The sequence below is a fragment of the Mycteria americana genome, chromosome 3 (assembly GCF_035582795.1).
Source record: "Mycteria americana isolate JAX WOST 10 ecotype Jacksonville Zoo and Gardens chromosome 3, USCA_MyAme_1.0, whole genome shotgun sequence".
In the NCBI taxonomy this organism is placed as follows: domain Eukaryota; kingdom Metazoa; phylum Chordata; class Aves; order Ciconiiformes; family Ciconiidae; genus Mycteria; species Mycteria americana.
In genome coordinates, this window is record NC_134367.1 from 30,333,342 (window position 1) to 30,346,116 (window position 12,775).

At 38.4% G+C, this 12,775-nt stretch overlaps 2 protein-coding genes across 10 annotated transcripts in view; one reads left to right on the forward strand and one right to left on the reverse strand.

The window, feature by feature from the left end:
• The window catches only part of PHF3 (PHD finger protein 3), a 53,943-nt gene extending 48,419 nt beyond the window's left edge, over nucleotides 1-5,524 (forward strand). For all 9 annotated transcript variants that reach the window (XM_075498139.1, XM_075498140.1, XM_075498135.1 and 6 more), the window contains 2 exons: nucleotides 737-932; nucleotides 2,115-5,524. In XM_075498139.1, coding sequence (XP_075354254.1) covers nucleotides 737-932; nucleotides 2,115-4,297 — 2,379 coding nt within the window. In that variant the 3' untranslated portion in view covers nucleotides 4,298-5,524. The remainder of the gene's footprint in view (nucleotides 1-736; nucleotides 933-2,114) is intronic.
• A 2,520-nt stretch (nucleotides 5,525-8,044) lies between these two features.
• The window catches only part of EYS (eyes shut homolog), a 951,425-nt gene continuing 946,694 nt past the window's right edge, over nucleotides 8,045-12,775 (reverse strand). Inside the window, exon 49 of the mRNA XM_075497152.1 lies at nucleotides 8,045-9,549. Coding sequence (XP_075353267.1) covers nucleotides 8,351-9,549 — 1,199 coding nt within the window. The 3' untranslated portion in view covers nucleotides 8,045-8,350. The remainder of the gene's footprint in view (nucleotides 9,550-12,775) is intronic.

Genomic DNA, 12,775 nt, shown 5'->3' on the forward strand with positions numbered 1-12,775 from the left:
ACCAGGACCCCCACATCCTTTTATGCCAAGCTGCTTTCTAGCCAGTCAGTCTCCTGGCCTGTCCTGGTGCATGGGGTCACTCCATCTCAAAGTGCAAGATTTTACATTTGCTTTTGCTGACCTTCATGAAGGTCAGCCCATTTTTTCAGCCTGCTGAGGTCCCTCTGAATGGCAGCCCACACTGTTCAGCATATCGACCACTGCCCCTAATTAGGTGTCACCTCAGTTTTGCGGAGCCTCCTGTCCCATCTTCCAGGTCCTTAATTAAGCCATTAAACAGCATCAGCCCCAGCATCCACTCCTGAGCTGGGCTTTGGTCGTAATTCTGCTATCTGAATACTGGTCTTCCTCTAGTATTAATGGATACCTCTGACACAATAGACTACAAAATAAAGCTTCCTAGTAATGTTAAGGGTGGGGAGGGGAATTACTTGGAAGCTGGCATGCTTCCCTAAAACTTGTTATTTAGCTGGCTGATAAAATGTTGTCTTTTCTGTCATGCACTGTAATTAATTTTTTTATACTAAATGCTTTTTATTTGTTTTCTCTAGTTTTCCTTAAATTTTTTTGGCCCTGTTTCTGCTCTTTCTGTCTCCTCTGTTGTTCTCTGTCTTCTTGGGGAGGCTTTTTCTCCTCATCTGAACTGTGCTTTTAAATAAAGAGCAGTCACTAAAACAATTAAAATTTCATAGAAAAATGTATCTGACCATCTTTTTCTCTCTCTTTTTGTAAACAGGAGATCTGTGTAGTTCGCTTTACCCCTGTAACTGAAGAGGATCAGATATCCTACGCGTTGTTGTTTGCCTATTTCAGCAGTAGAAAACGTTATGGTGTAGCAGCCAATAATATGAAGCAAGTGAAAGATTTGTACCTCATCCCTTTAGGTTCCTCAGATAAAGTCCCACATCATCTTGTGCCTTTTGATGGGCCTGGTAAGTACAGCTTGGAATTTGGAACTTTATTATCATAAAGAAGTTTACAACAGAAATACAAGAGAAAATTAAATTTTAAAATGCCAGCTATTCTGTTCAAACGTGTAATGAGTTTTCCATAGTATTATATTAGCTTCCTTGAAAAGACATTAATTTCCCATTGTAAGATTATTCTGATACTTTAAAGTATTGTTGTCAAAAAAATTACTGCGTGTAACTGTTTCGTGTTTACTACATTCTCCTCTAACCCAGGTGGCTTTGTAGGTTACAATCTCAGTAAATTCAGTGATGCAAGTGAACTACAACAGTAGTCATACTGAGTTCCAAATTGATACTGTAACTTTAAAATAGTATTTTTCATTATTTGAAATGTACTAATTCTTTTTTCCTCAAGTGTTCCAAACTTCCTTTAAAAAAAAAAAAAAAAAGACAGGGAAAGTTTAAAAAACAGGTGAGCAAAGAAGAGAAGATCCTGAAATGGCTCTCAGTTGTTCTGCTTACACCTGACTTATTTTGTATCAATTTATTTTGGTTATAAAAATCTGTGGATGATTTCCTCTTTTGAGATAGGCAGAGCTGAAACGAAGAGAGGATGAGCTACAACTCATAATTTGTTTGCAAGAACCAAAATTATACAGAACAAAATACATAGAGAAGAGATAGCTAATAGTATACCTTTAGACACAGTGCCTTCCTGGAATGAGGGAGGCATTTTGGAAAGTCAGTCTTGGTAAATCTTTGAAGAAGTATGTCTAACACAAATTGATTAGGAGACTTTGTGGTTGCAAGTGTGCTATTTATGGGTTTTTTTCCTCTTGTGCTTTGCTGCCACTCTTACCAGACTGTAGCTGTGTTAGACTAACATGATGTTTAACTTCTGTGCTTTTTCTTATGTGACTAATTGTCCTATATAACTGTCTCGTATTCTGTATTTGGAAGTTACAGTGGGCGATGTAGTACCTAAAGCAATTTTAATTTGCAATGTTTGAAGTCAATTTTTATGTTGGAAATACATTTTTTAATTATTTTAAGTATTGTTTGTTATGTTTAATGACGGAAATTTCAAATGTCATAAAATGAATACTTTCTATAATATATTGTAAGAGTATGGGGGTTATTTTTGTTAAAATGATTGCCTTAAAACATAAGGAGATGATAAATTGCTGTTACAATTTTGTACAGGGATTGAAATACATCGACCAAATTTATTACTGGGATTGATAATTCGCCAGAAAATGAAGAGGCAGATTACTGCTGTTGCAAGTGTTACTAGTAGTTTTGTGGATGAAGCTTCTGAAAGTACCTTGAGTAACTTGCCACCAGAGAAGAAAAGCAAGCCAAACAAGCCTGAAATCTCTCATCATGAATTGGCACTAGAAGAAGAAGAGGAAAATGATTTTTTTAATTCCTTCACAACTGTGCTACACAAGCAGAGAAATAAACCTCAGCAATCTAATATAGAAGATGTTCCAGCAGTTATTGAACCATTGGTGGAAAGTACCAAACATGAACCACCAAAGCCTCTCAGATTTCTTCCTGGAGTCCTGGTTGGATGGGAAAATCAGCCTTCTACTCTGGAGCTAGCAAATAAACCGTTGCCAGTGGATGATATTCTGCAAAGCCTGTTGGGTACGACAGGGCAGGTATATGAACACAGCAAGTCAGAAGCGAGTCCCAGTGAAGACATACCATTATTAAATGAACAAGCAACCTTAAAAGAAGAAAACATGGATGTTGCTGAGGCAACTACTGAAGTTAGTGAAGCAAAGACTAGTTTGGATGATCTACAAGAATCCACTAACGCTACTGTAACTGTGGATGCAGCAGCTGTAGGGACCTCAAGTTCTGCAAGAAGTGCTGCATCTTTGATAGGGCTGAGTCTTAAGGGAAAACCTCCAGATGTCTCCACAGAAGCATTTTTAGCAAATTTATCTGCTCAGACACAGACTAAAGAAACTGAAGAAAGTAAAGAAAATGACCCAAAGTGGCAGTTACCCGACAAGGATAATGTCACACAGGAAGTTAGAAGGACCACAAATTCCAGCTTTTCTTCGTCCTCATCAAATGCAGGGAAAAAAACCAATGAGAACAACGTTAATGTAGGCTCTGCTGAAGTTACCACTGCTAATACCTCTAAATCACCACCATTTATTAATCTTAAGAGAGACCCACGACAGGCAGCTGGACGAAGCCAGCAGTCTAATGCTTCGGAAAACAAGGAAGGAGATGTTAGCAGAAATGAAGACCGACAGGGTGCTTCAGGAAATGATCAAATGGAGCCAGAGAATAAACAGTCTTCTGGAGAAGTGGGCTTAAACCTGTTTCAAAGTGATGCGCAAACCAATGAGACGCAGTACAGCTCAACTCCAGCAAAAGCAGATAACGCAGGTGCATCACAAGCGGAAGATACCAAACACTCACAGGAAGATGCACTGATGCAAAACATTGAAACGGTGAACTCATTTAGAAGAGGACCAGCAGCAACTTCATCTCATTTTGAAGCCGAAAACTCTTCTCGTTCTGAATTCATTTCCAAAGTCCCAAGCCCTATTACAAGTGGCAGCTTCTCATCTGTTAGACCACCACAGCAGAATTTTCAGCATCCTAAATCTAATCCACCTGGATTTCAGTTTCAGGCTCCTGCACCTCATAACTTCCCTCCACAAAACAACCCTATGTTTGGATTTCCTCCTCATTTACCACCTCCACTTCTTCCTCCTCCAGGCTTTGGCTTTCCTCAAAATCCAATGATGCCATGGCCACCAGTAGCTCATTTATCAGGTCAGCCACCACACTATGCTGGACCCATTGCACAAGGGCTACCAGTGGCTCACAAACAATCAAGATTTTTGGGGCCAGAAAATTTTTTTCAGAGTAAAGACAGTAGGAGACCAGAAAGACGCCACAGTGATCCTTGGGGCAGACAAGAACAGCATTTGGAGAGAGGATTCAGTAGAGGAAAAAATGATCAACATAGACAAAGATTTTACAGTGAATCCCATCACCAAAAGAAAGACAGACATGAAAAAGAGTGGAACAATGAGAAATACTGGGAGCAAGATTCTGAAAGAAACAGACGCAGAGACAGAACGCAGGAAAAAGAGAGAGAGAGGAAGAGTAGAGAGGAAGGACAGAGAGACAAAGAAAGATTGCGATCTCCACACAGTGATAGGGCTGCTGATGGAAAAAGCCCCAGAGAGACTAGAAATCCAGAAAAAAAGACGGAGAAGCCTAAAAGTGAAGAACAGGCTCATGAAAAAGATAAGGAGAGGGAGAAAAGCAAAGAGAAGCATAGAGAACGAGAAAGTGAAAAGAACAGAGAGAGACATAGGGACCACAGTGACAGAACTAAAAGCAAAAGGTAAAAAGATGCAGGCAGTCTTTTAAAATCCTATTTAAATAAACTGTTAGAGTAATGTCGTAAAACTTTGTATAAAAAAAAAAAAGCCTGCTAGGATTGTGCCATCTTTTTTATTCAGTGTTGGTGTTTTGCAGAAACAAGTCTGTGTTTTGGTACCACTCGATGTACCAATACTCATCCTTTTTTTCATTATACCAACTGTCGCTAGAAGTAGGAGTTTAATATTTTTAAAAATTTTACATTGCTGTATATTCAAAATTTTAAAGATTTCTTTTATTAATATGCAATAAAGGCTTAGACATTTTCTTAGCTAAAAGTTGGCTTTAGTCAAGTCTGCAATATAGTTGCTGCCTTTGGTAATTTGTGCTCTCTTCTGTTTTAAGATGCTCTGATAATTTTAAAGGTGACTTTCATACAATAACCTTCTTTTTAAATTGCACTGTTTTTAAAGACTGTAGCAAAGCCTCAGAATCCACACACATTACAACAATATATAATATGCTCGGTGGTGTGAAGAGTTTTTTTTTTAAATTATTCGGTAGTACAATAAAATAATTCAAGTGTATTTCATTAGTTTTTCAAGTATTTCCTAAGCATCTGAAGCAGTTTGTGACCAGAAATTGGAAGGCTGAGCTGCTCGAATGTTATTGCTTTAAACTGCACTTGTTTTAATAAGAAAGCATTTTTAACCTAAATTCTTGAAAATATGAATTGTAGTAGTAAATTCATTTCTCCCACCATTTTCCGTGCTTCAAAAACTTGAATACCTAAGCTTGTACATTACTTTGTGTTTTGCTATCCTTTTTACTGTAAAATGTAAATATTTTAAGGGATATTTTGATTCTAAAATGATAAAACTTTCTCACATACTGTGTGTGTTTGATTTCATAGGTGTGAAACTGTAGGCTAAATGAATATAGCAAGCTGAGTTACAGAATGCCACATTTGTTGTACACTTCCTGGCTCGGTTGTTTTGGGTTTTGGGGGGTGAAGAGGGGGGAGAAGGGCAGAAGGGTGTTTGTACCATTGGGACATCTGGTAAATTGATATTTTGTAGTGAATACCATCCACTGATAAAAAACAAAAAGAAAAAAAAAAAAAAAAAAAAAGGCAAACCTGAAAGCAAACTAAAATCTCCTACTCTTATACTTCTCAAAATACACCGGTCATTTTGTTGAGTCTGTCAGAAACAGCAAAAATATTCCACTATATAAAGAAAAACTTAGGTTTATTGTTCTGTTTTTCAGTGTTTTGTGTTTCACTTTGAGTATATGACCTTATGTACTGATACAGCGTTTTGCACTTTGCTGTAGAAAAGCCTCTTCTTTCCAGAAAGGTCTTTCCAGTTTAACACCACACTGATTGTTATTTTTAATTATGAATACATTTTAAGGTAAAATTTCATTTGGATACCTTGCAGGTAGCTTCATGGTCAAATTGACTAAAATTAAAAATCTTGCACCGAATAAAGTGGGCAGTAGGCTTTTATTAAGCAGTGTTTCTTAGACTCATAGTTGAGAAGATTCATAATGAAAAAAAATACTCAGTTTGTTAGTAACTAGAAGCAGTATTTAAACTTTTAACTTTTATAACATCATAACATGATGTGATTAAATTAGTCTTATCCAAATGAATTCCATGGTCTGTATAGCAGTAGTGCCATTGAATATATCTGGTAGTGTTACGCATGTGTTGTGTTGTTTAAATATTTACATCAGGGTTCTTTAGACATAGAAGTGCACCAAAGCATTGTTTCGGGTTTTGGAGTAAGTTTTAAGTCGGCGGCTCTGCTTGTGAAGATTTTCTTTTGACCTGTTCAAAAGTAGTCTACTCCTAGTCCACTGGGGGCAATGAAAATTGCAACTGTCTGTATGGAAGGGATGGGAACACTTTCTGCCAGAACTACCAGAAATAACTTATTTGGAAAGAATATGTAAACATTTTCCAGGTTTGCCAAGTGCTTTACTACCTGCCTCTTGTACGTAGAACCTGAAGAGAGCCACAGTAAAACACCTGTTGAGGGAGAGTTTTGTTACGAGTTTAAATGAACAAGCAGTGACAGTTTCCAGGATTTGGTCCTAGAATCTGAGTTAGCAGGATTTATTCCCATTACGCTACTACAGGAATAAAGGATGCTGTCGTCGTCTTTGCCTTCAGTCACTCTCCTTCCAACACTCGTGTTAGCTGGAAGTGCTCTGGTTACTTGGTACTTGTTTTACACTGAATCACTGCTCAGGCCACAAAAAGCAGTGTGCACTGATGAGGAACTGGCAGTACACCAGGAGCCCCAGAGAGAACAGGATAAACCCTAAATACACTCCCTTCCCCAGCATCACATGGCCATATAAGGCCCTCCTAAGAGAAACTGGAAGAGGAGAAGCATCTGGAGCCAGCTCAAATGCCAAGTGGGCTTCACGAGCTGCCTGTTGGGAAGAGGGGAAGAAGCTCTATTGCATCAGGCTGATTGCTTGAGGGCTCAGAGTAGCTGAAGAGGATACAAAGAACCTCACAAAGATGTTTGTAGATCCTTATTAAGAAATCTCAGGGTAGTTCCATCACCCTCCCACCTTAGTTATCTTCAAGTCATCTCTAACTGACTTAGCAGTGCATTCATTGCTACATACTAGTTACGGTTATGTGGCAGGTAATGTGTGCCACCTACTTTTACTGTGCTTATTGTCTCTGCTCCATATCTGCTTTATGGAAAGACAAAAAACAAAAAAAATCCAAAACAGTTATTTGTTTCTGATAGGTACCCACTGAAGACTTGTATTTGGAGAATTTCCATGCAAGGACATGATGGTTTATTATGTGCTTTTGAGCCATAGTAAAGTAAAAAGAAAAATACAGGAATCAATCACTATTATTTTTATTGAAGTATTTTACTTATACAGTAAGCCATCAGTCAAATGAGAAATGTAGATACCATCATAAATCACTTGTTTAAGCACATTAAAATACAACGATTTATTTTGTTTTTATTGCTAACTAAACTAGAATGTAACCGAGCTTTTTCAGAAGGAGTAGAGTTTTTGCATTTATATACGAAGAGCTCTATTTAATTTTGAGATTGTAAATTCATGAAGAATATAGTCATGGAAAGTCAATTTACAGTGGCCAAAACCTTGTCTAGTAAAATTTCAAAATCTCATTTAGGGGCATATAAGCCAGAAAGGTATAGCTAAAGCAAAGCAGTTCTTAGACTTTCTAGTTTTTAAGCTGTTAGGAATAAAAGTTATTTGTAGGCAGACTGCCATGTTCCACATTCCAGTTATGAATGGTTAAACCAAAAAGTTTTCATGTGGTCAAACAGGGGAGACCTCTGCTGGAGAAAAACACCAGGCATCTTTTATATCTGTTTGGTACTTCCGTAAAATACCTTTTCTGCTCTTAAAATCATTCTTTAATATTTTAGCATGGAGACAGGCTTAAGTTGTACCCCTTTACATAAATGCATACACGATGGATAGAGACTCAGAAGGGAGGGACAACAGCTTCATTACCTTCGTGAACTTAACACGTAATTACAGATGTTTTGATTTAAAAAATTCTCATTACAATAAATGTGCTTTTTGTCCCAATACACTTTTCCCCACTGCCCAATTTCAGTTTTTACACTTGACCTTAATATTACAAAATTATAAAAGAGAAACTCTGCATTCTAATAAAATTTGAGAGTTTTGGAGAAACAGGTAAGTTGTCTGTTCTCGTAAAGCAACAAACAGTTAATACTGGAGTGACCGTTGGCTTTAGCAGCTAATTGCTACCTGTTTGTCTACAAAACTATTGCCAGCACAATAAAGAAAAAAACTGCAGACTTTCCCATTATTTTAAAGTAAATACTAAAGAGTATGTATAAGTAATTTTATGAGTAAAACAGCTGATCACATTTTATATATGCTATTAATACTCAACATTAAAAAAAGAGGAGGAGTTAGGGACAATTTTATTAAGTCCTTTCTTATGTTGGTTCCTGAGTCTTACACTGCCAGCTAACACACGAAACAGGAGCAAGAGAAAATTCATCGCTTTTAAAGAGTCTTAAATATTTTTTCAATTAATTGCCATAGTTTCCATTGTAAACATTATACCCTTCTGCTTTCATTAGCTGAATCTTCTTAGAATCTTGAAAGAGCACCACATCTTTAATTTTACCAATGAACTCCTTCTGAAAAAGCCCTGCAGTGACTGTATTGACTTTCCTGCCAATTTCAAACCCACCAAAATAACAAATGCCACCGTAGTTTAAAGCAGTGTATTTTCTCTGTGGATCAATATCTTCGAAAAGAATTAGCTCCTCATCAAGATATACCTTAATACAAGTTTGGTTTTGAATTACAGTAACGAAATGCCATCTTTCATCACAACAGGTGGAGTATTTGCTATGAATTAGAGGAACAGAGATTCTTTCTCCAAGATTAATCACAACTTTTAATGTTCCATTGGTAAGACCAATGGCAAGGAAATCATTATCTTCATCTTCACCTTTTCCCATCCATACTATTAAGCCTTCAGTTTGATTGGTAGTAAAATTTAAAGAAATGCGGCTATACTGGAGGTCTCTTTTTCCATAATAAGGATCTGTGTATTTGATGTAGGAGTTGCCAACGAACTTTGCTATAAAAAAATTGATTTTTCTGTCGCAGTACTTACCTGACCAGCCTAGCGTGCATACACAGCTATATGAAAACGAAGTAGGTTGAGGAATACAGAGAGCTTGAGACCCACACCTGTTTTGTGAACACTGAATAGATTGTTCACATGTGCTCCCTATCCACTCTGGTGGGCAAGAACAAGAAAAGCCCGAGTTTTCAACTTGACATGTTCCATTATTTTTGCACACTGTGTACCCACAAACTGTTCCGTCACAGTCACCAACGTTGGCTCCGCCTTTGGGGTCAGTCACGGTAAGCTTCAGTTCCCTGTTGTTCATAACAATTTCTCGTATACAACCAGTGAAACTTGTGGGTTCATTTTCTACTGCCATTGAATTAACAAGGTTTAAGGAGGACACCCCTCCAACAAAAAAATCCGTGTGCGTGTCTAGCGCGTTCATTCCAGGACTAGCTTTTTGAGTAATGTTGATACCATCCAGGTCCAGGTAGCCTTCATTACCAGCTCTTCCTGCTTTGAGTGAATGCCATGTATTTCCATTTGCATCGACCTTCTGAAAGGTCTGTAGGATGACTGTCTTGTCTCCGAGATTGTAGCGTAACTGTATAAATCCATTTACTAATGATATACATAGAAAGTCACCTGTAAAAAACAGTATAAGATAGTTTTACTTTTTAGAGGCAGCGCAGTGAAGAACAGCATATTCATAATCCTGATGCTTTCATGCCTGTACTTCCCCAGTTCAGTAACTTACTTTCAGTAGCCTTGTACCATCATCATATCTAAATTACACAAAGGGAAATGTTCCCTGATGAGCTTCTTGTGGCCTTTTTTTTTTATTTATTTATTATTGGAAACTGAGCTTGTGTTTGCTTCAAAGTAAAAAGCCCAACGTTCTGAAAAGCTCTGCCTTGGTGCAGAGACTAGATAACTGTGAGGTAGGAGGAAACCGGGTCACTTTGGCATCCAGGGAATGCGAGTTGGTGTTCCTGCAAAAAAGAATCAAGTTTTGGCCAAGTTACAAATGCCAGAATACTCTCAATTTCCATATGCTGAATAAAGGCTTGATGAATTTGTCAGTTTAATGCACTGAAGGTTTGCCTGCACCAGACATACGCTGCTTTCCCTGAAGCTGCTTTTTGCAACGGAGATGTTTTGGGTTTAATAATCTGACAGCTGTAGGAACAGATAAGCTCTCTATTGAATTGTTCTTCTGGAGGCATCCATGACAGGAAGTATTAGGAGGGAGTTACCTTGTACTATCTGTGTTTCTGGCCTTACAGGCAATACAAAAGGAGAGACAGTACACTTCGAACTGTACTTACAAACATGAAGAAGAAAAGCTGGGCAAGGTTAGGAAACGGGAGCTGGAAGGAAGGTATGTAAAGGCAGAAAGAAAATCTAATAGGAGAAGGTGACAGGGAGGCAGAAGAGGACAGCAGAAGAGTCTGCAAATGAAAGTCACATTCTCAAACTTCGATGTTTGCCTGTGCAATTCAACTTTTTTAATATTGCTTTTGGAAATAGTAGGCATAATGTTGGCTTTTTTTAAAAGTAAGTTTATTGATTAAATTGATAAATATGTTTGTTAACTTTGAATGTAAGCTTTCTCTCCTAATAGTGACCAGTAAAACTTGTTTCATGTAGTATTTTACTAATGAAGAAATACTTTTAAATTTGGAAAGTACAATTTTCTTAAATATTCAGCATTCTTAAGGGTGGACCTGTTAGTAGAATGATGAAGTTTGCTTTCTTGGGTGTTTAATTTTTGAGTATTTCTTATCCTTGAATTACATTGCCTTTAGTGAAGTTAAAAATGAATGGCTTAATTTACTGAAGGCTTGTGAAAGTTACGAAAATTATACCTCTCTTTTCAGCAATTGTTCATGTTGCCATTTAGGCAGGGTGGAGATGTTTCAGTTGTATTAGTGGCTGTAGAGCACATGCTTTGTGCCTCACCTTCCCTGCCCCAGACACCCATGGGAAGAATGAGAAGGCGGCTCTTCCTTCTCTCAACTCCAGTCCAGCGATGGCAGAGCACTTCCTTCTAGCTTGCTAGTTCCAGTTGTGATGATCTGTTTTACTTCCCTGCGTTTAGTGTTCTGAGCGCCTTGTTTGTTTCTACTTTTTTTCAGAAAATGAATATAATTCTCTTCACTTGTGGTTTCTCTTGCTCAGTGACGTGGCTTTAAACTTGCTTAATTTTTCAGTGCGTATTTTGAGTGCACTCATCTTCCTTGTGTGTTTGAGCAATGTACGTAACCTGCTTGTCTTATTTCTTTTATCAGGACCTCAGTCCTAGGGTAAGAAAGGAGCATCAGAAAAAGTTTCTGAACTACCTCTTTGGCAGCCTTCAATCCCCTCTCCTACCTAGACATGCAGACTTGCATAAGGACATGAGTACTCATTCTTTGCTGTCCAGGAAGGAGAACATCTGACCAGGGTTGCTTGCTCATCTGTCTTGGAGAAGCTGGAAGTTCTCCAAGACTCCCTGGCCTGCAGAGGAGTTTTTTGGTAGCTTTGCACATTTGACAATGATCTGTCTCAGATGACATTAGAGAATAGTGCTTCAGTGATGTCTAGGAAAAAGTAGACAGTTTCAGCAGTTAGCCGTAGTGCTTCTGACTCAAGCCTAATGATGTCTGTTGCTAATGTACTTGCAGTAAGTTTTGGAGTCTTAGTCTTATTACAAGAGCAAATCTGTGTTACTGGATCTGCTATCTACAGTGTAAAGAGAGGTTATGGCTGAGTACGCTGGATTGCGTTCTAGCACAGATCTGAGGCCTCTGTTCAAATTGGAGTAACTTTCTTCTCTGCTAGTTGTGAACAAAAAAATTAAACTTTCCAATTTGAACTCTCCCTGTCAAGGCACTTTCTTACTCCCCTGGTTAGAGCCTCTCTTTTCACAGAAGACTTGCCATTTTAGTCTTTGGCAAGAACAGCAGAGTGTTGAGATAAATTTTATGATGTGGACATTGATCCCATGCTCAGTATTTCTCCATGAAGTTTATCATGCTGTAGGTACTACTCAGGAACAACTGGCTGAAAACATTTTAGGACTTTTAATGTAAGGTGCTGTGTGCTCGGTGTCCATGAAACTTCCTCTCAAAGTGCAGGCAAGTTACGGGCTTGTCTGTGTTCCTCTTCGCTTTAGCAAACAGTGACATTTTCAACAAGGGACCTCAATCTGCCCTGTCTCTGAGGGATGAGTTGCACAGCTGAAGCCTGTGCAGGCCTATGCCATCATAGGAATTGCATCACCATTTTAAGCAAACAGCATTCTTACCACTCAATTTCTCCTCTCAGCAGTCTCAGTATGGGAGACCGTGAAGCAAGGTGCTTTCCACTGTTTCAGCATTACTCAAACATGTCCCATACAACCCTAACTGGGGCCAAAGACCTTTCTGAGGAAGTTTGCTTTTGTTAAGCATGAAGGAGTTGACATCCTCAGTTTTTCTAGGACTAGACTTTATAGCTGGTCCCTACTTTCTAGAAAATACAACCTACACACAGGACACACAACTTTGCTTCCAGCTTTTCAGATTAGCATCTCATCTAATATGGACTATTTATCCCCATCAGTAGTGTCACAAAAAAAGCAGAGACTCTTGAGGTAGGCACTCACAGTCGTCATTTTGTTGTGCACGCAAGACTTCGCCCAACCTGTTGGATAGCAAGGAACTATAAGACAGTCTGTCTCAATAAGGTTGAATCTTCTTTGGAAACAGGCTATTGTAGCTTAGCTGTGGCTTGAAACTGCAACATGTTAAGACCCTGGGTGTTAAAAAATTCTTCAATGGTTACAGCATTCAGTTCTGTTCTGATGCACCTTCCTGCCCCTGTCATCTTCCCTGTTTCAGTAAAATAA